The sequence below is a fragment of the Salvelinus alpinus genome, chromosome 6 (assembly GCF_045679555.1).
Source record: "Salvelinus alpinus chromosome 6, SLU_Salpinus.1, whole genome shotgun sequence".
NCBI lineage: Eukaryota > Metazoa > Chordata > Actinopteri > Salmoniformes > Salmonidae > Salvelinus > Salvelinus alpinus.
This window is the reverse complement of record NC_092091.1, coordinates 25,703,429-25,729,140: the sequence shown is the minus strand read 5'-3', so window position 1 is coordinate 25,729,140 and position 25,712 is coordinate 25,703,429. Positions and strand designations below refer to the sequence as shown.

At 43.1% G+C, this 25,712-nt stretch overlaps 1 protein-coding gene across 3 annotated transcripts in view; it reads left to right on the top strand.

The window, feature by feature from the left end:
• The window catches only part of LOC139578450 (cytosolic carboxypeptidase 6-like), a 472,772-nt gene that overhangs the window by 285,291 nt on the left and 161,769 nt on the right, over positions 1–25,712 (top strand). For all 3 annotated transcript variants that reach the window (XM_071406041.1, XM_071406040.1, XM_071406039.1), the window contains one exon: positions 8,724–8,940. In XM_071406041.1, coding sequence (XP_071262142.1) covers positions 8,724–8,940 — 217 coding nt within the window. The remainder of the gene's footprint in view (positions 1–8,723; positions 8,941–25,712) is intronic.

Sequence of the window (25,712 nt, the reverse complement as noted above, 5' to 3'; positions counted from 1 at the left end):
ATGCATATAGGTTTTGTTCGAAAATGTGCATATTTAGCAGCACAAATCGTGGTTATACAATGTGATTAGTAGCAACATTTCAGGCAATCTGTCCGGCGCCATCTTGGAGAGGCACCTAATCTAATCGATAACTAATCGTAAACTTGACAAAAAAATACAGGTTGGACAGCAAATGAAAGACACATTAGTTCTTAATGCAACCGCTGTGTTAGATTTTTTAAATTAACGTTACTCGACATTCAGCGTGCGTTACAGCGAGACCATGCCTAAATCAATGGCGGACAAATCATTTTACATCTTTCCACAGATATACGAATTAACATCATAAATAGCTCTTACTTTTGGACGATCTCCCATCAGAATCTTGGGCAAGTGGTCCTTTGTCCAGAACAATCGTCTTTTGGTTGAAAGATGTCCTCTACTCCTGTAGAAATTAGCTGCTAACGCCGATGTACCGGAGAGGTGCCCAACTCGTGATAACGCCTGACAAAACTCCAGAAAATCGCAATAAACTGCTATAAACTGCTATAAGTCGGTTTAAATTAACTACCTTATGAAGTTTTTAAGACAAAAAACAAATTAAATCAGAGCCGGAGATATAGAACTGCTAAACCAAAAGCTTTTGAAGACGCCATGCCGGTTTCCCTCCTGCGTCAGGCGCCTCGTCGAAAAGGTCGGTACTTCCGTTCCAAGAGCTTTTATACTCCCCCAGATGGTGCTATCCGCTCCATTCAAAGTCTCACCGCTTACTGACATCTAGGGGAAGGCGTATGCAGTGCATGTAGCCCCATAGCTTATAAGGGAATTTATAAACCGACCCTGGAACAGAGACCTCAATTTCAGAAATCTCACTTCTTGACAGGAAGTGAGCTGCAGAATGAGTTCTGTTTCACTCAGAGAAATAATTCAAACGGTTTTAGAAACTAGAGAGTGTTTTCTATCCAATAGTAATAATAATATGCATATTGTATGAGCAAGAATTGAGTACGAGGCAGTTTAATCTGGGAACGAAAAATCTTCAAAGTGTAAACAGCACCCCCTATTGACTTCTTGGCGCACAGATCCCGATTACGGGATCATTTTCCTAAACAACCACTGAATTGCAGAGCGCCAAATTCAAAAATAATACTAAAAATATTTATAATCATGGAATCACACGTGAAATATACCAAAACACAGCTTAGCTTGTTGGTAATCCACCTATCATGTCAGATTTTGAAAATATGCTTTACAGCGAAAGCAATCCAAGCGTTTGTGAGTGTATCAATCAGTGCTAGAACAGCTAGCCTTAAATTAGCTTGGTCACGAAAGTCAGAAAAGCAATAAAATGAATCGCTTACCTTTGATAATCTTCGGATGTTTGCACTCACGAGACTCCCAGTTACACAATAAATGTTATTTTTGTTCGATAAATATTAGTTTTATAACAAAAAAAACGCCATTTGGGTTGCGCGTTATGGTCAGAAAACCACATGCTCGTTCCGGTACTGAAAGGCAGAAGAAAATTCCAAAAAGTATCCGTAATGTTCGTAGAAACATGTCAAACGTTTTTTATAATCAATCCTCAGGTTGTTTTTAACATACATAATCGATAATATTTCAACCGGACGGTAACCTATTCAATAAAAGAGAGAAAGTAAATGTCGAGCTATCCCTCTCGCGCGCAGGAACTAATCAAAGGACACCTGACTCGTTTTGAAAAATCTCGCTAATTTTTCAAAATAAAAGCCTGAAACTATGTCTAAAGCCTGGTCACAGCCTGAGGAAGCCATTGGAAAAGGAATCTGGTTGATACCCCTTTAAATGGAAGAGGGGCAGGCAATGAAACAGGGATACAAAGAAAAATGCACTTCCGGGGTGGATTTCCTCAGGTTTTCGCCTGCAAAATCAGTTTTGTTATACTCACAGACAATATTTTGACAGTATTGGAGTGTTTTCTATCCTAATCTGTAAATTATATGCATATTCTACGATATGGGCCTGAGAAATAGTCCGTTTACCTTGTGAACGTTATTTAAAAAAAAATTAAAAAAATCTGGCCCCTAGCGTCAAGAAGTTAACATCAGAACCCTCCTCCCTAAGTTTGTTTTACTCACTGCTTTAGCACACTCCACCAACCCTGATGTCCTTGCTGTGTCTGAATCCTGGCTAAGGATGTCACCAAACATTTTGAGATTTCCATCCCCAACTACAACATTGTCCGTCAAGATAGAACTGCCAAAGGGGGAGGAGTTGCAATCTACTGCAGAGATAGCCTGCAAAGTTCTGTCATACTTTCCAGGTCTATGCCCAAACATTTCGAGCTTCTAATTTTAAAAATGAATCTCTCCAGAAATAAGTCTCTCACTGTTGCCGCCTGTTAATGACCCCCCTCAGCTCCCAGCTGTGCCCTGGACACCATATGTGAAATGATTGCAACCCATCCATCTTTAGAGTTCATTTTCCTATGTGACCTAAACTGGGATATGCTTAACACCCCGGCAGTCCTACAATCTAAGATAGATGCCCTCAATCTCACACAAATTATCAAGGAACCCACCAGGTACAACCCTAAATCCGTAAACATGGGCACCCTCATAGATATTATCCTGACCAACTTGCCCTCCAAATACACCTCTGCTGTTTTCAATCAGGATCTCAGCGATCACTGCCTCATTGCCTGCATCCGATATGGGTCCGCGGTCAAACGACCACCCCTCATCACTGTCAAACTCTCCCGGACTACCCCAACCCTGGACAGCAGCTCCGCACCCCCCGCAGCTACTTCCCCAAGCCTCCCCAGCTTCTCCTTCACCCAAATCCAGATAGCAGATTTTCTGAAAGAGCTGCAAAACCTGGACCCGTACAAATCAGCTGGGCTAGACAATCTGGACCCTCTCTTTCTAAAATTATCTGACGCTATTGTTGCAACCCCTATGCTGCAACCCCTGTCTGTTCAACCTCTCTTTCATATTGTCCGAGATCCCTAAAGATTGGAAAGCTGCCGCGGTCATCCCCCTCTTCAAAGGGGGTGACACTCTAGACCAAAACTGTTATAGACCTATATCCATCCTGCCCTGCTTTTCTAGTCTTCGAAAGCCAAGTTAATAAACAGATCACTGACCATTTCGAATCCCACCGTACCTTCTCCGCTGTGCAATCCGGTTTCCGAGCTGGTCACGGGTGCACCTCAGCCACGCTCAAGGTACTGAACGATATCATAACCGCCATCGATAAAAGACAGTACTGTGCAGCCGTCTTCATCGACCTGGCCAAGGCTTTCGACTCTGTCAATCACCGTATCCTTATCGGCAGACTCAACAGCCTTGGTTTCTCAAATGACTGCCTCGCCTGGTTCACCAACTACTTCTCAGACAGAGTTCACTGTGTCAAATCGGAGGGCCTGTTGTCCGGACCTCTGGCAGTCTCTATGGGGGTACCACAGGGTTCAATTCTTGGGCAGACTCTTTTCTCTGTATATATCAATGATGTCGCTCTTGTTGCGGGTGATTCCCTGATCCACCTCTAAACAGACGACACCATTCTGTATACAGTGGGGAGAACAAGTATTTGATACACTGCCGATTTTGCAGGTTTTCCTACTTACAAAGCATGTAGAGGTCTGTAATTTTTATCATAGGTACACTTCAACTGTGAGAGACGGAATCTAAAAAAAAAAATCTACAAAAATCCAGAAAATCACATTGTATGATTTTTAAGTAATTAATTAGCATTTTATTGCATGACATAAGTATTTGATACATCAGAAAAGCAGAACTTAATATTTGGTACAGAAACCTTTGTTTGCAATTACAGAGATCATACGTTTCCTGTAGTTCTTGACCAGGTTTGTACACACTGCAGCAGGGATTTTGGCCCACTCCTCCTCCATACAGACCTTCTCCAGATCCTTCAGGTTTCGGGGCTGTCGCTGGGCAATACGGACTTTCAGCTCCCTCCAAAGATTTTCTATTGGGTTCAGGTCTGGAGACTGGCTAGGCCACTCCAGAACCTTGAGATGCTTCTTACGGAGCCACTCCTTAGTTGCCCTGGCTGTGTGTTTCGGGTCGTTGTCATGCTGGAAGACCCAGCCATGACCCATCTTCAATGCTCTTACTTAGGGAAGGAGGTTGTTGGCCAAGATCTCGCGATACATGGCCCCATCCATCCTCCCCTCAATACGGTGCAGTCGTCCTGTCCCCTTTGCAGAAAAGCATCCCCAAAGAATGATGTTTCCACCTCCATGCTTCACGGTTGGGATGGTGTTCTTGGGGTTGTACTCATCCTTCTTCTTCCTCCAAACACGGCGAGTGGAGTTTAGACCAAAAAACTCTATTTTTGTCTCATCAGACCACATGACCTTCTCCCATTCCTCCTCTGGATAATCCAGATGGTCATTGGCAAACTTCAGACGGTCCTGGACATGCGCTGGCTTGAGCAGAGGGACCTTGCGTGCACTGCAGGATTTTAATCCATGACGGCGTAGTGTGTTACTATTGGTTTTCTTTGAGACTGTGGTCCCAGCTCTCTTCAGGTCATTGACCAGGTCCTGCCGTGTAGTTCTGGGCTGATCCCTCACCTTCCTCATGATCATTGATGCCCCACGAGGTGAGATCTTGCATGGAGCCCCAGACCGAGGGTGATTGACCGTCATCTTGAACTTCTTCCATTTTCTAATAATTGCGCCAACAGTTGTTGCCTTCTCACCAAGCTGCTTGCCTATTGTCCTGTAGCCCATCCCAGCCTTGTGCAGGTCTACAATTTGATCCCTGGTGTCCTTACACAGCTCTCTGGTCTTGGCCATTGTGGAGAGGTTGGAGTCTGTTTGATTGAGTGTGTGGACAGGTGTCTTTTATACAGGTAACGAGTTCAAACAGGTGCAGTTAATACAGGTAATGAGTGGAGAACAGGAGGGCTTCTTAAAGAAAAACGAACAGGTCTGTGAGAGCCGGAATTCTTACTGGTTGGTAGGTGATCAAATACTTATGTCATGCAATAAAATGCAAATGAATTACTTAAAAATCATACAATGTGATTTTCTGGATTTTTGTTTTAGATTCCGTCTCTCACAGTTGAAGTGTACCTATGATAAAAATTACAGACCTCTACATGCTTTGTAAGTAGGAAAACCTGCAAAATCGGCAGTGTATCAAATACTTGTTCTCCCCACTGTACATCTGGCCCTTCCTTGGACACTGTGTTAACAAACCTCCAAACAAGCTTCAATGCCATACAACACTCCTTCCGTGGCCTCCAACTGCTCTTTAACACTAATAAAACCAAATGCATGCTTTTCAACCGTTCGCTGCCCGCACCCGCCCGCTCGACTAGCATCACTACTCTGGACGAGTCTGACTTAGAATATGTGGACAACTACAAATACCTAGGTGTCTGGCTAGACTGTAAACTCTCCTTCCAGACCCATATTAACTTTTAGTTGGTACTCATCCCGGATCCGGGAGCACCCCCCACAGTAAAAAAGCTGACTAGCATAGCCTAGCATAGCGTCACAAGTAAATACAAGCATCTAAATATCATTAAATCACAAGTCCAAGACACCAGATGAAAGATACAGATCTTGTGAATCCAGCCATCATTTCTGATTTTTAAAATGTTTTACAGGGAAGACACAATATGTAAATCTATTAGCTAACCACGATAGCAAAAGACACAACTTTTTTTTTCTCCACCATTTTTTTCCTGCATGGGCAGCTATCACAATTTCGACTAAATAAAGATATATATAGCCACTAACCAAGAAACAACTTCATAAGATGACAGTCTGATAACATATTTATGGTATAGGATAAGTTTTTTTAGAAAAATTTGCATTTTTCAGGTATAAATCACATTTCTACATTGCAGCTGCAATCTGAAATAGCGTTGGAAGCAGCCGGAATAATTACAGAGACCGACGTCAATTACCAAAATACTCATCCTAAAACATTTCTGAAAAATACACAGCATACAGCAATCGAAAGACACAGATCTTGTGAATCCAGACAATGTTTCAGATTTTCTAAGTGTTTTACAGGGAAGACACAATATGTAAATCTATTAGCTAACCACGATAGCAAAAGACACCACTTTTTTTCTCCACCATTTTTTTCCTGCATCAGTAGCTATCACTAATTCGACTAAATAAAGATATATATAGCCACTAACCAAGAAACAACTTCATAAGATGACAGTCTGATAACATATTCATGGTATAGGATAGTTTTTTTTTAGAAAAATGTGCATATTTCAGGTATAAATCACATTTCTACATTGCAGCTGCAATCTGAAATAGCGTTGGAAGCAGCCGGAATAATTACAGAGACCGACGTCAATTACCAAAATACTCATCCTAAAACATTTCTGAAAAATACACAGCATACAGCAATCGAAAGACACAGATCTTGTGAATCCAGACAATGTTTCAGATTTTCTAAGTGTTTTACAGCGAAAACACAATATATCGTTATATTAGCATACCACATGAGCTAACATCACCCAGCATTGAATCAAGCCAAAAGGGTCAATAACGTTATCGCCACCAAAATATATTAATTTTTTCACTAACCTTCTCAGTATTCTTCAGATGACAGTCCTGTAACATCATATTACACAATGCATATAGAGTTTGTTCGAAAATGTGCATATTTAGCATCAAAAATCTTGGTTATGCAATGTAATCTGTCAAAACATGGCATGCATTCGGGCCGGCGCCATCTTGGAAAGGCACCTATGATTACGATTATTTATCGATTAGATTGACTAAAAAAATACAGGTTAGACAGCTAATGAAAGATGCATTGGTTATTAATGCAACCGCTGATTTAGATTTTTTTAATTAACGTTACAAGACATACATTGTGAGTTACAGCCAGACTAGTGCCGCAAAAAATGGCCGACAACTGCGTTTAAATTTTTTCACATAAATACGGAATAAAATCATAAATAACTCTTACTTTTGGACGAGCTTCCATCAGTATCTTGGGCAATGTGTCCTTTGTCCAAAAGTATCGTTGCTTTGTTGTAAAACGACCTCCTCAACTTCAGAACTAGCAGCTAACGATAGCTTCACGGCACACACATGCCCAAATCGTCAAACGCAATACTAAGGAAATTCAGAAAAATAGCAATATGCTCGCATGAACTGATATAAATCGGTTTCAAATAACTTCGTTATGATGTTTCTAACACCTATATCGAACTAAATCACAGACGGATAGATCTTTGATCAATAACGAGAGCTTTTGAGCATGCGATTCTGATGTCCTCCCTTGCGTCCTGGCGAGCGTCAAAAGGAAGGGTCATCTCACTCCACTCCCTTTTATAAACTCTGACAAACACGTAGAGACACCATTCCACTTCTCATTGGTTACTGACATCCAGGGGAAGGCGGGTGCAGTTCATGTCAAGCCATAGGGCACACACAGAGTTTTCAACTGATCCGAGATCAGAGACTATTTTTCAGAGCTTCGCATGTCCTGTCATGAGTTTCGCTGTAGAAAGAGTTCTGGTTCACCCACAGACATAATTCAAACGGTTTTAGAAACTAGAGATTGTTTTCTATCCAATAGTAATAATAATATGCATATTGTACGAGCAAGAATTGAGTATGAGGCAGTTTAATTTGGAGACGATAAATGCTAACGTTGAAACAGCACCCCCTATATTGAGAAAAGGCATCTCCAATCCAAAATTAAAACTAGAATCGGCTTACTATTTCGCAACAAAGCCTCCTTCACTCAAGCCGCCAAACATACCCTCGTAAAACTGACTATCCTACCGATCCTCGACTTCAGCGATGTCATTTACAAAATAGCTTCCAATACTCTACTCAGCAAACTGGATGCAGTCTATCACAGTGCCATCCGTTTTGTCACCAAAGCCCCTTATATCACCCACCACTGCGACCTGTATGCTCTAGTCGGCTGGCCCTCGCTACATATTCGTTGCCAGACCCACTGGCTCTAGGTCATCTATAAGTCTATGCTAGGTAAAGCTCCGCCTTATCTCAGCTCACTGGTCACGATAACAACACCCACCCGTAGCATGCGCTCCAGCAGGTATATCTCACTGGTCGTCCCCAAAGCCAACATCTCCTTTGGCCGCCTTTCCTTCCAGTTCTCTGCTGCAAATGACTGGAATGAATTGCAAAAATCGCTGAAGCTGGAGACTTATATTTCCCTCTCTAACTTTAAACATCTTTTACTAACTTTAAACACCTGAGCAGTTAACCGATCGCTGCAGCTGTACATAGTTCATCTGTAAATAGCCCACCCAATCTACCTACCTCATCCCCATATTGTTTTTGTTTACTTTTCTTCTCTTTTGCACACCAGTATTTCTACTTGCACATCATCATCTGCTCATCTATCACTCCAGTGTTCATTTGCTAAACTGTAAATACTTCGCTACTATGGACTATTTATTGCCTTACCTCCGCACGCCATTTGCACACACTGTATATAGAGTATTTTATTTTATTTTGTGTTATTGACTGTACGCTTGTTTTTTCCATGTGTAACTCTGTGTTGTTGTTTGTGTCGCACTGCTTTGCTTTATCTTGGCTAGGTCGCAGTTGTAAATGAGAACTTGTTCTCAACTAACTTACCTGGTTAAATAAAGGTTAAATAAAAACGTTTTTTTCTCCAATATGTAAAGATTTATACCATATGAATGATTTTCTTGTATTGTATATGAGAGATGAATTCACTGTAAATCCTTTATCATATGTCCTTCTGTCCTTGCAGGCAAAGACTCCCAGCTAAGAATGTGTACTACTACCGTTGCCCTGACCATCGGAGGAACTATGTGATGTCCTTCGCCTTCTGCTTTGACCGAGAGGATGATGTGTACCAGTTTGCCTACTGCTACCCCTACACCTATACCAGACTGCAGCACTACCTGGACAGCTTGGAGCGCAGGAACCTGGACTACCTGCAGAGAGAGCAGCTGGGGCTCAGTGTGGTGAGTGAGTGTGTGTGTGCGTGCTTGCATGCATATACATGTGTGTGTTTGTGTCGTTGTGTGTCATCTCTCCCTCATCATACCGTTTTCCACAGAATACCAGAGAGCCCCCAGCCCAGGTCCAGCAGTCCTCTGCTTCACCTATTCATGTTATCAGTATGACTGTTCAACTCTGTGTGATTGTAGCCTGAGAGAGGACAGGAGTAGCGTCCTTGACTGTGCTAGGAGGTGTGGTGTGGAGGCTGGGGGAGCCAGCCAGAGTGTGTTTCTCTGTCTCTCTCTGTGTTGTGCCTGTGCAGCACTGCACGCTGGTTGCCCTTTGAGGGATAGCACTGCTGCGTGTAATCAGGAGAGCTCTCACCTCTCACAGGAGCAGGTACTGGATCATGCACGCTGCCTGCAGTACTGTTTGCTCTTATCAAATAATTGTAGGAGAAAAACTCATTAGAAATGCTTGAGAGTTCTTTTTTTTTAATTTTTTTTTTTACATTTGTCAAGGAAAGCTAGCTGCAAGCACCAATGATGAAATTGCATTTATTGATAAAAATGAGTCAAATATTTATGAAATTTGGTTTGAAGGGCAGATGATGTTGATGATGTGAATATCTCAACCAATAGGAGCCCAGAATTGGCAACAAAGACAAGAACAGGCATCAGCATATTCCTTCCATAGTTCCCATCATAGAATTAGAATTAAATTGAATTGTATTTGTATGCTTCCCACTGTCCTATCACACTTTCAAGTACAAATGAGGGCTTGAAAGTGTAGAGTATTAGTTCTGCTTTTATGCTGCACTGGCACTTTGTGATGAATTCAGACATAAAACAGAGTGAGTTGGCACTCGGACTAAAGATTAGTATGCATAGTCATAGAGGTGTTTTATGGCCTTATTTGTCTTTTAATGTCCTGTGGTCCTGGGTCTTTGACAGCCTGGCCCAGCCCTCTCATTACGACCTGCAATGAGAGAGGGATGAGGGGACCTTTCCGTCTGCTGCAGTAAAGAGCCCCAGTACCTCTAGTGGCTCCACACAGCCACATGATACATGTTTGCTGGTGGAGCTTACCATACGTGTATGGAGATAATATACTCCACACGCACACACACACACACACACACACACACACAGATCACATGTGCATATCTACACATACAGTTGCCCTTTCAGATGTAGACTCCATGGACCTATAGTAAATCATCAGGGGTTAAGACAAAAGACTCGCCATTTAGTGTGACATTCACCAGTGACCTTGACTGAGTGCCTTATCATGAATAATATCATTTTCAATCAGCCTCTCACTCTCAGTTTAACTTGTGCATGAAGGCATAAGATAGAAAGTGCTTTACAATGCTCATTATTTCTGATCATTAGGTATGGCTTGCTCTTAGGCTAGTCATAGCACCAAATGGAACTGATTGGAAAGCTACATTTCAAAGATGTAACTACACATTTGAGGCGTGATTATAAATCAGCAGATGCTTAGATTGTTTCAGCCCAGAATGAGCCTGGAAGTGCTTGTCAGATCTTCAGGGCTGGAATTTGTCAGTGACACAGTTCCTCCACGTTTACTTTAAAAACCTCTGTTAGCTACCTGGGCTGTATCCTTGATGGAAGCTTGGGGGGTGTGAGCATGGCCAATAAAATGCTAGGGAAATGTAATGCTAGGACCAAGTTTTGGGCAAGAATGTCCAAGCTGCTTGATAAGGACTCAATGAGAGTACTAGCCACTGCCCTGATTCAATGGCATTTTGACTACGCTACTCTGGTTTTGGGGCTTATTTAAGCTTCTGAAGGGGAAGCTCCAGATAGCCCAGAATAAGCTGATCAAGGTAATATTGAAGGTGATTCCACATACTCACATATAGCTACTTTCAGGTACTCAACTGGCTGCCTGTTGAGGCTAGGGTGTCCCAGATTACACTGGGTCTGGTTAACAGGATTATTTATGGTTCTGCGCCTAGATATTGGACTGATAACTTTCCCCATGTTAGGGATGCACACAACCACAGCACCAGATTAGGTGTTGCTAATGTGTGCTCTACAGGTTCAGGAGTAATGCTGGGAAATATGCTTTCTTGTATACAGGAACCTCAGAGTGCCCATAAAAACGATGTCCTCTCTGGGCAGCTTTAAAAAGAAGGTTAAAAACTTGTGTGCCCATATGAATGTTCCCTCCGATGTAACTGCAATAATGAAATAGATGTGTTTCTTGTATTCGTTTTTATACAGTGCCTTGCAAAAATATTCACCCCCCTTGGCATTTTTCCTATTTTGTTGCATTTCAACCTGTAATTTAAATAGATTTTTATTTAGATTTCATGTAATGGACATACACCAAATAATCCTAATTGGTGAAGTGAAATGAAAAAAAATTACTTGTTTCAAAAAATTCAATTGAAATTAAAAGTGGTGCGTGCATATGTATTCACCCCCTTTGCTATGAAACCAAAAATACGATCTGGTGCAACCAATTACCTTCAGAAGTCACATAATTAGTTAAATAAAGTCCACCTGTGTGCAATCTAAGTGTCATGTGATCTGTCACATGATCTCAGTATATATACACCTGTTCTGAAAGGCCCCAGAGTCTGCAACACCACTAAGCAAGGGGCACCACCAAGCAAGCGGCACCATGAAGACCAAGGAGCTCTCCAAACAGGTCAGGGACAAAGTTGTGGAGAAGTACAGATCAGGGTTGGGTTATAAAAAAAATCTGAAACTTTGAACATCCCAGAGTGGTAGGCATCCATTATTAAAAAATTGAAAGAATATGGCACCACAACAAACCTGCCAAGAGAGGGCCATCCACCAAAACTTACAGACCAGGCAAGGAAGGCATTAATCAGAGAGGCAACAAAGAGACCAAAGATAACCCTGAAGGAGCTGCATAGCTCCACAGCGGAGATTGGAGTATCTGTCCATAGGACCATTTTAAGCCGTACACTTCACAGAGCTGGGCTTTACGGAAGAGTGGCCAGAAAAGAGCCATTGCTTAAAGAAAAAAATAAGCAAACACTTTTGGTGTTCGCCAAAAGGCATGTGGGAGACTCCCCAAATAAAAAAGAAGGTACTCTGGTTAGATGAGATTAAAATTGAGCTTTTAGGCCATCAAGGAAAACGCTATGTCTGGTGCAAACCCAACACCTCACATCACCCCGAGAACACCATCCCCACAGTGAAGCATGATGGTGGCAGCATCATGCTGTGGGTATGTTTTTCATCGGCAGGGACTGGGAAACTGGTCAGAATTGAAGGAATGATGGATGGCGCTAAATACAGGAAAATTATTGAAGGAAACCTGTTTCAGTCTTCCAGAGATTTGAGTCTGGGACGGAGGTTCACCTTCCAGCAAGACAATGACCCTAAGCATACTGCTAAAGCAACACTCGAGTGGTTTAAATGTCTTGGAATGGCCTAGTCAAAGCACAGACCTCAATCCAATTGAGAATCTGTGGTATGACTTAAAGATTGCTGTATAACAGCGTAACCCATCCAACTTGAAAGAGCTGGAGCAGTTTTTCCTTGAAGAATGGGCAAAAATTCCATTGGCTAGATATGCTAAGCTTATAGAGACTTACCCCAAGAGACTTGCAACTGTAGTTGCTGCAAAAGGTTGCTCTACAAAGTATTGACTTTGGTGGGGTGAATAGTTATGCACGCTCAAGTTTTCAGTTTTTTTGTCTTATTTCTTGTTTGTTTCACAATTTAAAAAATGTTGCATCTTCAAAGTGGTAAGGATGTTGTGTAAATCAAATTATACAACCCCCCTACAAAAAATCTATTTTAATTCCAGGTTATGAGGCAACAAAATAGGAAAAATGCCAAGGGGGGTGAATACTTTTGCAAGCCACTGTATGTTTCGCTGCCATACTGTGTAACACTGTGTTGCCAATCTTGCCGAGCAATTTTGTCACAAGAGGACCACAATGGAAATAAGTCATAGACTTTGTGTGTTATCCTCCATGAATTTACTAATGTACATGTACAGTTGAAGTCAGAAGTTTACCTTCCCTAAGGTTAATGTCAGCTTCTGATAGGCTAATTGACATAATTTGAGTCAATTGGATGTGTACCTGTGGATGTATTTCAAGGCCTACCTTCAAACTCAGTGCCTCTTTGCTTGACATCATGGGAAAATCAAAAGAAATCAGCCAAGACCTCAGAAAGAAATTGTAGACCTCCACAAGTCTGGTTCATCCTTGGGAGCAATTTCCAAACGCCTGAAGGTACCACGTTCATCTGTACAAACAATAGTACGCAAGTATAAACATCATGGGACCACGCAGCCTTCACACCGCTCAGGAAGGAGATGCGTTCTGTCTCCTAGAGATTAATGTACTTTGGTGCGAAAAGTGCAAATCAATCCCAGAACAACAGCAAAGGACCTCGTGAAGATGCTGGAGGAAACAAGTGCAAAAGTATCTATATCCACAGTAAAACGAGTCCTATATCGACATAACCTGAAAGGCCACTCAGCAAGGAAGAAGCCACTGCTCCAAAACTGCCATAAAAAATGCCAGACTACGGTTTGCAACTGCACATGTGGACAAAGATCGTACTTTTTGGAGAAATGTCCTCTGGTCTGACAAAACAAAAATAGAACTTTGGCCATAATGACTATCGTTATGTTTGGAGGAAAAAGGGGGAGGCTTGCAAGCCGAAGAATACCATCCCAACCGTGGTTGGTTGCAAATGGGTCTTCCAAATGGACAATGACCCCAAGCATACTTCCAAAGTTGTTGCAAAATGGCTTAAGGACAACAAAGTCAAGATATTGGAGTGGCCATCACAAAGCCCTGACCTGAATCCTATAGAAAATTTGTGGGCAGAAGTGAAACGCATGTGCGAGCAAGGAGGCCTACAAACCTGACTCAGTTACACCAGCTCTGTCAGGAGGAATAGGCCAAAAGTCACCCAACTTATTGTGGGAAGCTTGTGGAAGGCTACCCAAAATGTTTGACCCAAATTAAATAATTTAAAGGCAATGCTACCAAATACTAATTTAGTGTATGTAAACTTCTGACTGGGAATGTGATGAAAGAAATAAAAGCTGAAATAAATCATTTTCTCTACTATTATTCTGACATTTCACATTCTTAAAATAAAGTGGTGATCCTAAGACAGGGAATTTTTATTAGGATTAAAGGTCAGGAATTGTGAAAAACTGAGTTTAAATATATTTGGATAAGGTGTATGTAAACTTCTTACTTCAACTGTTTTTCTTTTTCAAGTTTTATGTGTGCTTGTTTTAATAAACGGAAGAAAAAAAAAATCTATTTAAACCCCCTCTTCTACTTAGATTTAACAGATGAACTGTCCCTCATTGTTGGAGGGATGAGGGACTGTAAAGTGTGTGAGTACATTTGCTGCTGTCTCAGGGAAAGTAAACTAAGCTAGAAAAGATGAGTGGGAGACGAAGTCGACTTAGAGTGACAGACTTTGAGAGTGGAAGACAAGCAGACACAGGGAAGCAGGCCTCAGGGCCAAGCTGCTGTAACACACTAGGTCTACCTGCCTACCAATAAACAGCTGCAGTAATTGTGATGCCTCATCTCCAACAAACACATAGAGATAACATAGCTCCACTGTAATAGGGGAGGACTACTATAATTGCACTTCTGGGATAATAACAAATGCTTGAACTGCGTATTGCCTTTCAGCCTCCGTCTCTCTACCATCCCTTTATCGTTGTCTTTCACTTTTCCCCACTGCCTTTACATGCAGTCAGTTTTTATAGCACCTAGATCTGCTGCAGGGACCAGTATTAAAACTGCTTTGATGGCGTATGTGCCAGGTGAAGACAAAGCATTGTAAGCATACTAAGCAGTTTGTGTCAGTGAGTGTATGGAAATCTGTTTGCCATCTGCATTTGCCCAGGTGTCAATCAATGAGATGTGGGATGAGGTTTGAAAAACCTCTGTTCATGTGTGACAACTTGAAACAGCAGAACAGGCAGCTCAGGCTTTTTTTCATGGTCAGAGGTTTCTTTCCTTAGTCTCTTTTAAGACAGACTTTACTGATATAGCTGATGTCTTTCTTGCTACTTGTACCCTAACACATTCTTTGTGATGGTCTACAGGTCTGTGATGGACTAGTGGATTTTATACAGGGTTTTATAGAGTTTCTGTGGAAGGGTCATGCACTGTATCCATTCCCCTGTTCTCTCACTGTCTGAACATTTCTCCTGCAATCCATTCCTTGACAGTTGTGTGAGGGACAAGTCCATGGAGACAGAATGGATTCTGCCTGGACCTTTCTCTGCTAACAAGTGTACGCACTCCACGTATAAGTTTCCTTAAAACTATTCCACCATTTATTTTGTATTGACTACTAAAAAGACAGTCAGGGCCCAGTATTGGTGCTAGTACACACACTGACAAAGCATTTTCTTATGGGCAGAGTAGGAGTTTCAGTGAAAGCACTTTTACCATTCCTTTCCTGTCATGATGGCCAACTGTGATACCATTTTTTTTTTACCTCTGAAAAAGCAGCCCGTATCTGCAGCCCGTATCTAAGATGAATGTGCAAATGAGAGTGAGGAGTCGATGGCCATCCTTAAGCCTGCACCCCTCACCTGCCACCACTAAGTTTCACAATACTTATCATATTTCAAGAGGAAATAATCACCATAAAAGTATTGTGCAACACACAGGATTTGTTTAATTTTGAAGTGTGCAGCTAAAATAACGAAAAGAAGTTCCTCAAATTTGACTTAGGGAAACAATAAACGGACATGGTTGTAATGGAGCTTACACAATGCTTGCTGTAATATCCACAAAAACCCTTTGCTCCTTTAGGAATGCTGAATGCTTCACAAAACCGAGCTCGTCTACAATAATAGTTCTTCCACAGTGCCCTGTGGATGTCACTTTCAAACGTTCAGAGCTCTGTGGAATCCGGCAGCTCACATTTACTTTTATGAGGCTCCTCCATCCAAAGGCTCCAAGGAGGGGGAGGCGTGGGGAAGCTGGAAATTATGTGCTGGTCTGGGAAGGTGATATTCTGCGGTCCTAATGGTCGCTGGTTCTCCTGCAGACAGGCTGTAGTGGACTGTCTCCTGGTGCCTGTTAGTGGGAATAAAGGATGAGAGGGGCCTTTGGCCCACGGAGTTGGCACTGCGGCGGTCTGCTGGGCTTATCACTGTGTTTGTACACTGTGTGCCAAGATTTAATCAATAGCGACTTTACCTTCCACTAGGAGATAAGGTCAGACTGACTGGAACGTTAGTAGCTGATGCTAGAGAAGAGAGGGAGACTAGGCTTGTCTTTCCTACTGCATGGCGGATGGATGGCTGTGCCGTCTGAAACCAGGCTGCTGGGTAATTGCATGAAGTCTAGTCATTTACTGGCTTAACAGCAGCCAAAGTGTCTCTCGCAATATCATGAAGCATCCTGCTCTTCTTTGTGTGCCCACTCTTTCACATCCCCCGTTCAAGGATACTGTTGACATGTTGGTTATTTTATGAATGATTCTATGATGGCGTTCTAATTTGGAGAGCTCTCCAACTGTTGACCAAACGATGATTATTATTACTGTTGGTCCACCATCAGACCGCCTGCCAATCTACCTTCATTATCATCTGTATGAGCTGAGAGCACAATATCACATACAGCAACAGTACTAAGTGGAAGTACTTAGGAACAGGTCGAGGGAATAGATGGTATCTAGTTCTGACGTCTTGCTGTCACCCTGAACTAGAGGAATAGTGTTTGCCTATATCTGAATAGCCTGTAATGTCATACACCGGACCCCGACTCAACGTTTCTGATTGAGGTTGCGGGGTCATGCATGATCACTTCTGCTTGACGGTTGTCCCTGGCTCTGGTTGCTATGACAAGAAGCTGGTGGACTGTCCATAGGCTTTTATTGGTCTTTGACCTCTATTCCAACAGAAAGTGCTGATGTGGCTGGATGTGCATAGGGATATAAATGGGTCTGTTTCACCTGTTTTATCTCAGTGAGGTTGCATCAATGGCTTGCCCTCTGACCCCAACAGTAGAGCAGTGAACTTATTCCACTTCAAATTTAAGATAAAAGGGTTTATCTGAGCCTTTCATCTAGAGCAATGATTCCTCCAAGCTGGTCCCAGTGCTTTATTGCATATCAAGACCCCTATATCAATGCCATCTTACTGTATTGTACAGAAATGGCTCACACCTTTAAGTCTTAACTCTCTCTCAAGCGTGTGCACCAGATAGAACGTCTGAGTGGTGAGAGAGGAGAGAGAGGTACTTTATGGAGAGGAGGATATCACCCAGAATGGCTTTTTGTTGTCACTTAGCTGGCAGCAGCTCTCTCTCTGCCTCAGATACAACACCATGCAAGAGCCTCCTGTCTGTCTGTCCTCCTTTCTCCCACTGCATTCACCTATGCTAGATAGAGCTCCTCCATCATCAACAACCCTGTCCTCACACTCTGAAGACTTCTGCAACGGAGGGGAGGTGGTACTGTAGCTGACCCTGGAACCTCAGTCTGGGCCAGAGACTTCTCACCGACACTAAGCTCAGTGGAGTGGCTAGCTAGGTGATGGTGGTGCAGTGTGGGAAGAAAGGCTCTGTGGAGGGAGGTGGGTACTGTAGGTGCTGCCTAACGGCAGGCAGGGCAACGTTGGAGTCATGTGGAGGTGGTTGGGGAACTGAGTTATCGAGTGACAGAGGAAGAGTGATGCTTTCTCAAATGGAGCCCCTGCAGTGTTCAGTCTCTCTCTCTCGGAGAATTCTAATGCCAGCCGCAGAGCTCTGTACTGCCGTCTATCTCTCTCTCTGCCGCCCGCCAATTAATATTTACTAACCACTGCTTTCTAGATGACTCCATGGATGGAGGACTCTGCATGTAAAAAAAAAAGTATCTGTATAATTTTGTTGTCAAGGCCTCCTCTCCCATGTGTCAAAGGAAAATAAAAAAAGTTTTCAGGTTTTTTAATAAGTCAGGATATACTTTTCTGACAGTGTAATTGCTTTCCATTCCTAGATCCATACCTGGGACCCTGGAAAGAAAAAGAGAGAAAAGAGGGGGGGGCGAGAGAGGGAGAGAGAGAGAGAGATAAGGGAGAGAGAGAGAGAGAGAGAAGGGGGAGAGAGGAGCGAGCTTTACAGTAGATAATTTGTTAGGAGAAAATAATGAACATTTATGAAAAGATTTGCTCACCCTCCGAATGCAGCCAAGCTTGAAATTTACTTTGATGGAAACTTAATTTGTTGTAAATGGGCGAAAAACATATTTAGGTATAGGGAGGAGAGGATGTGGCGCCTGTCTGTGGCAGATGAGGATGCTATGCTCTGAATGCTTCAGCTGAATGGGGAGAAAAATACATAGCCTGTAGTATGCTCATTCAATTTGGAGATGGATATTCATTATCACTCCCTCCTATCATGTCTTTTGAGCTGCAGATAAGTGTGTGATACTAGTGTATTTCTGGGACCTTCAGCCTGTCAAACGTTACCTAGAAGGATGATAGTGTGTATGTGGCCCAGTTGGTCTGGGGACAGATCCTATGTGTCTGTGTGTCTAATTCCACAGGGGAAGATTATCTTGCTCTGGTTTAGAATCTTCAATACTATATAGATCGATACAGACAAATTTGTTTCTGAAATCATCATCAGGAACCTAGTCCTTTTTATCCCTGCCTGCAGTTATAGCCTAGACCTCAACATACGTGTGAGAATAATTGTTTATGAAGTATGTTTTTTTTACTCAGAAAGGCTGAACAAACTGAAGTCCTCAAGCCTGATATACAGCACTCAGTACTTCTCTCCACTGTTACCATAGCATAGTAGTTGTAGCCAGACAGTTGGAGCTCTCCACCAAATGAGTACCTTTTGTGTAGTGTAACTTTTCAACAACAAAACAATTACATTCTGTCGTAAGGAGGACATGTTCAACTATACTATTCCTACAGTCAGCATGCCAATTGCACGCTCCCTTGAGACATCTGTGGCATTGTGTTGTGTGACAAAACTGCACATTTTAGAGTGAACTTTTATTGTCCCCAGCACAAGGTGCACCTGTGTAATGACATTCTGTTTAATCAGCTTCTGGATATGCCGCACCTGTCAGGTGGATGGATTATCTTGGCAAAGCAGAAATCCTCACTAACAGGGATGTAAACAAATTTGTGCACCCAATTTGTAAGAAATACGCTTTTTGTGCGTATGGAACATTTCTGAGATCTTTTAATTCAGCTGAAACATGGGACCAACACTTTACATGTTGCGCTTGTATTTTTGCTCGCTTAACCTGGAAGCCAGCCGCACCAATGTGTCGGAGGAAACAACATCCAGCTTGAAGGCGCCCGGCCCTACCCGTCGCTAGAGCGAGATTGGACAAAGAAATCTCTACCAGCCAAACCTTCCCCTAACCCGGACGACGCTGTGCCAATTGTGCGCCGCCTCATGGGTCTCCCGGTCACGGCCGGCTGTGACACAGCCCGGGATCGAACCCGGGTCTGTAGTGATGCCTCAAGCACTGCGATGCATTGCCTTAGACCGCTGCACGACTCGGAGGCCACAAGCAATCATTTCTGATGAAAAAAAAACAAATGTGGTGGATATAGCGTTTGGGAAATAGACTCTTAATTTATTGAATTTTCCATGTGGTCTATATTAAAGGGCACTTCATTCAATGTAACAGGCTTTTAAAATTCAAAATTAGGTTTAGGCACTTTTAAAGGCACTTTCATCGTGGAACGACCCCTCTACAGTATGTCGGTGTGGGTGAGATGTACTGCCATGGAATTGAATGTGAGGATAAGAGTCAATGAAAGGAGCATCCATCCCTGCAGTGCATAAAAACTTTTAAAAACTCTAAAGCCTCCGAGACTTACACAAGTCTGATCTTCATCACAGTCTTATCTTTTTTTCATGAGCCTGTCTGTCACACACAAGACATCCTCAGATGCTGCTGGCCACAGCAAGATAAACACACGTGAGGAGAGGAAGTAGTGTACCTGATTAATTAAACAACAAGAGGCAGCCTCACTATAAATAAAACACATTGGGCCTTGAGGCAGTCATAGGCAGGACAGCCAATGCGTGAGAGCGTGTTTAGGGTGGTCAGGGTTGGGGATGGGGGCCACTGAAGCACTCTCTCACTCTCTCTCTGGGGTCCTGGGGTCTTCTACAGAACAGTGGCCTCCACCCTGGCCACAGGCCCTAACCCCATACTCTTTCGGGCTCAGCCCCTCTATCTCGCCTTGCTTTGCCCAAGTGCCCTGACATGTCTGGGGACTGGAGACGACTGATAACAAACATCTCCAGTCATCCTCCTCTACGTCTCACGCCCACCTGGAACCTTATCCGCCCGCACAGATACTCTTGTCCATTCCTCACATCACTCCCTTGTTGCACAAAAATACATTTCTTATTTTTACCTGAAGTAAAGAAAAAATGAAGGATGTGACGGGCCCGTTTTTCCTCCACTTTCTATTCTCTCCTTTTCCTTTCTCCGTCAACTCACCCCAGCCCCAGTGCATGTGTGTCTGCTCCTCCTCACAGTGCTGAAGCGTCTGCCTGAGAGAGATGGATGCCAGCTCCTCTCTCTCCAAAGGCACAATGTCTCTCCTCTTCAGCATGCCTGCACCTGCATATTGTGATATAGTGCCTCTATTCACTGAGTCGATTGCCTTTAATGGCACCCGGGCAGACTGGGAAAATTGAAAGGGATTGCGGCCTGCTTTTCATCACAGCAGGAGCGGAGCAGGCTGGAGGGTCCGGGGCGCGGGGGTCTCAGGGGGACCCTGACTGGAGAGGGGGCATGGGAGGGGTCGGAGGGAGGGAAGGGTGACATGGCTGTCAATGAGATGCACCTGGACTTGCAGCCAAGTGGGGTTCTAGTTGTTTTCAGTCGATTCACTCCTATCTGCATGGCTATTCATCTGTGTAGCGCCGGTTATGTTAAGAAATACTGTAATGGTGCATGACATTGTTCTCAGGAGAAGGAGTAAAAGTAGGAGTTGTTTGTTCTTGTATCAATTGGTTTCTATGTGGGAGTTCCTTTTGATCAGTTATTGAAATAAAGAGGGAAATGCAAAAATAAATACTGTATTTCAAGGAATAGGTATTGTTTTTTTAATTTCATATAAATATTTAGTTGATTCTTTGAACGTGTTATCTGTAAGCTTTCCCCTTACCATCTTCATTCCTTTTGGAGAGAATCTCAATGTAATTATTGCATTTTTATTTAGAAAATCCTTTCTAACGAGTTAGCAACACATTTACAGCAGCTTGTTATCACTTTGGAGTGACAGATCGGCAGCTATATGCAAATGAGCAGTCAACTGTGCTGCTAAAGAAGAGAGGTTACCTGAAAATATAGCCAGTCCTAAGAACATAAGATATCTTTTTCGAATGCCAATTGATATCAAATGGAATTAAATGATTCCAATTAAAATGACAAACTATTGACTATGTAACCGTTATTTTCTTTAACTAGGCAAGTCAGTTAAAAACAAATTCTTATTTACAATGACGGCCTACACTGGCCAAACCTGGGCCAATTGTGCGCCGCCCTATGGGACTCCCAATCACGGCTGGTTGTGATGCAGACTGGATTTGAACCAGGGTGTCTGTAGTGACGCCTCTAGCACTGAGATGCAGTGCCTTAGACCGCTGCTCCATCTGGGAGCACCCATAGTTATGTAGGATTTAGGATGAAAATGGTGTGGTTCATATAGAGGATTTCTCTCTCTAGATGGTTTTTCTTGAACCTCTGTAGGCCATATAATTCAATTCAATTCAATTTTATTTTATATAGCCCTTCGTACATCAGCTAATATCTCGAAGTGCTGTACAGACACCCAGCCTAAAACCCCAAACAGCTAGTAATGCAGGTGTAGAAGCACGGTGGCTAGGAAAAACTCCCTAGAAAGGCCAAAACCTAGGAAGAAACCTAGAGAGGAACCAGGCTATGAGGGGTGGCCAGTCCTCTTCTGGCTGTGCCGGGTGGAGATTATAACAGAACTATGCCAAGATGTTCAAAAATGTTCATAAGTGACAAGCATGGTCAAATAATAATCATGAATAATTTTCAGTTGGCTTTTCATAGCCGATCATCAAGAGTTGAAAAACAACAGGTCTGGGACAGGTGGCGGTTCCATAACCGCAGGCAGAACAGCTGAAACTGGAATAGCAGCAAGGCCAGGCGGACTGGGGACAGCAAGGAGTCACCACGGGCGGCAGTCCCGACGCATGGTCCTAGGGCCCAGGTCCTCCGAGAGAAAGAAAGAGAGAAGGAGAAAATTAGAGAGAGCCAAGATTTTCAAAATGTTCATAAATGACAAGCATGGTCAAATAATAATCAGGAATAAATCTCAGTTGGCTTTTCATAGCCGATCATTAAGAGTTGAAAACAGCAGGTCTGGGACAGGTAGGGGTTCCATAACCGCAGGCAGAACAGTTGAAACTGGAATAGCAGCAAGGCCAGGCGGACTGGGGACAGCAAGGAGTCACCACGGCCGGTAGTCCCGACGTATGGTCCTAGGGCTCAGGTCCTCCGAGAGAAAGAAAGAGAGAAGGAGAAAATTAGAGAGCGCCAAGATTTTCAAAATGTTCATAAATGACAAGCATGGTCAAATAATAATCAGGAATAAATCTGTTGGCTTTTCATAGCCGATCATTAAGAGTTGAAAACAGCAGGTCTGGGACAGGTAGGGGTTCCGTAACCGCAGGCAGAACAGTTGAAACTGGAATAGCAGCAAGGCCAGGCGGACTGGGGACAGCAAGGTGTCATCATGCCCGGTAGTCCTGACATATGGTCCTAGGGCTCAGGTTCTCAGAGAGAAAGAGAGAACGAAAGAATTAGAGAGAGCATACTTAAATTCACACAGGACACTGGATAAGACAGGAGAAGTACTCCAGGTAACCAACTGACCCTAGCCCCCCGACACATAAACTACTGCAGCATAAATACTGGAGGCTGAGACAGGAGCGGTCAGGAGACACTGTGGCCCCATCCGAAGAAACCCCCGGACAGGGCCAAACAGGAAGGATATAACCCCACCCACTTTGCCAAATATAGTCGGCTATATCAGACTGTTACCTCTGTCTTCCTCTGTGTTGCCCACAGTAGTGTGTCTGATGCATTAGCCCTAATAGTCTCTGAATGGGAGCCACACGAAAAGCTGTTTAAAGCACAATATTTCTCCACTCTCCCCAAGTATACAGTACTGTATTACTATAAGCCCCTAGCAAAATCAAAATGTGTCTTAATTTGTTTGTATGGTCAGTTGTTCATTAGGTATGAGAGCAGAGTAAAAGGAGAGGGGCTGTGGCCAAAGAGGAGCATGGCTCTACCAAGAATGGACCCTCCTCTGATCAGTGCTACTGTAGCAGACACTTAATGATCTCTTTAGAATGAAATAAGAAAAGATAAGTGCATTAAGCCCAATGCCAATATAATTGGATTATGTTAAGAAAAATTACTCATGTCACTTTCATGCCAGGCTGCATTTGGAATGTTCGACCTGTCATACGTCATAAAGTTTATCCCATTCCTGAAAAATGTTTAAATATTAGGGATTTGTGGATGAGTAATGGTGACAGCCCTTCCTTATCCATCCTTGGTTTCTATGGAAACAACGTAGAGACGGGCAGATTTTTTACTTGCTGTCACCTATTATTTATATTATGAATTGAAGACATTAAACTTTTGTCCCATAAAGACCTCTGTAAAAGATCAATCTTCACATTTCCCCCCGCTGCTACCACAGAGCATGGAGGGAAAATAACAGTCTCATCCACATGCACAAAAGCGCTCTGTCATGAGAAGAATCTGATATCTATTCAGTGACTTACCTTCTGATGTTCAATGACTTTTCCCCATTGATTTGAAGGAGATGAAGAGGCTGAGGGGTGAGGGAGAAAAGCGGATGGAGGGGCAACTTGAAAAGGAAATAACCTTTCTGACGATGGATGTCAGATATAGCATCCCATAGATGCCCATTGTGGAGCCGTCAAGCTGCCACCCTATGATTTGAAACTTGCATTGGAAAGGCACAAAGCGGCTGCACTGGGCTTCCAGCGTCCATCTCTTTTCACCTAGCGATCAATTGTCTTTGTCTCCCTCGCTCTCCTCTTGACAGGCCTGATTTTAAATGGCTGGTTTAACTAGTTACTCACAGGTCTCCTCAGCCTTCCATTTACATCCAAATCAATCACTGTCATGAAAATTCATGGCACAGTGAAAGCAAGAATTGGGGGACAACAATTCTCTCTCCATGACAGCCCTTTGTTTTCATGCACACTATACTGTAAATGCACATTTACAGCACTGCTGCTGCTGTTGTTTTTTCTACATATCATTGACTCCCTCACTTGGCTGTATGTGTGAAAAATGCCTATTGAAATAGGATGTATTGGTCCATTCAGATTAGTGGCTAGTGTGCAATAATATGTTGTGTCCCAGTCAGCTCCATTCTGCAGAGAGAACTGCAGGGCTTTCCTAATGATTCAATACTGTAAATGAATGGCATCGTCTCCCTCTCAAAGCCAGCCTGCTCATTCTGAGACGGAGCAGCTCTTCCATGGGACTGACTAGGGTTGCAAAATTTCTTGGTTTTCTCGAAATCCCAGTTGAAGGATTCCCCTAATAAGGAGGGAATAAGCAGGAAATACAAAATCCTCAAAATAGGATTTTTGGAAAACCAGGGAATTTGATTGTCAGTCCTAGGGTTGCAAAATTCTGGGAACTGAGGCACACTGGTGAGAGGCAAAACGATATGACAGAACGATGGAAGCCCTCTGATTATAGAGCTTTGTCTCAACAACAATTACACTGTACTAAAACTACAGGAACGCTAAATTGGATAGGTTTCATGTGTGTCTGTTTTATCAACCAAACTTGGAGTTGTTACTCTGTCCTTGATCAACTAGAGGAGGTCATAGGCTAGGGTATACTGGCATGTAACTGTTTATTTCAATATAACCAAAAGACCATCAACTTACTTTAGGGCAGAAAGTGTAAATACTACGCCATTTATCACCCCAAGTAGTTACATTATTTTGAGTACACTTATTTAATTTGAAATTTACATTTGACATTTTTGTCATTTAGCAGACACTATCCAGAGTGACTTACAGTTAGTGAATTTATGTCAAGGTAGCAAGGTGTGACAACCACATACTTCAGTTGTAGTGAGTACATTTTTCCTCAATAAAGTAGTTGTGTCAGTGCTAGTGGAAAAAGTAAAGTGCATTTCTATCAAAAAAAGAACATTGGGAGGGGATAAGACTGAGATGTCTTATTTAAGTTACTCTTTAAAGAGATAGGGTTTCAGATGTTTTCAGAAGATGGGTAGGGACTCAGAAGGAAGCTGGTTCCACCATTGGGGTGCCAGGAAAGAGAAGAGCTTTAACTGGGATGAGCGGGAGCTGACCTCCCATAGGGGTGAGACGGCCAAGAGACCAGAGGCGGAATGCTTGGGTTGGGATGTAGGGTTTGAGCATAGCCTGAAGGTAGGGAGGGGCAGTTCCCCTTGCTGCTCCGTAGGCAGGCACCATGGTCTTGTAGTGGATGCAAGCTTCGACTGGAAGCCAGTAGATTGTGCGGAGGAGTGGGGTGACATGGGAGAATTTGGGAAGATTGAACAACAGGTGGGCTCCAGTGTTCTGGATAAGTTGCAGGCATTTGATGGCACAAGTGGGGAGCCTAGCCAGCAGAAAGTTGCAGTAGTCCAGACGGGGTATGAATGCATGCCTGGATTAGGACTTGCGCTCTTCCTGTGTGAGAAAAGGTCATTCTCCTTTTTTTGTGAACAATTGTTTTTTTATTGGCTCACA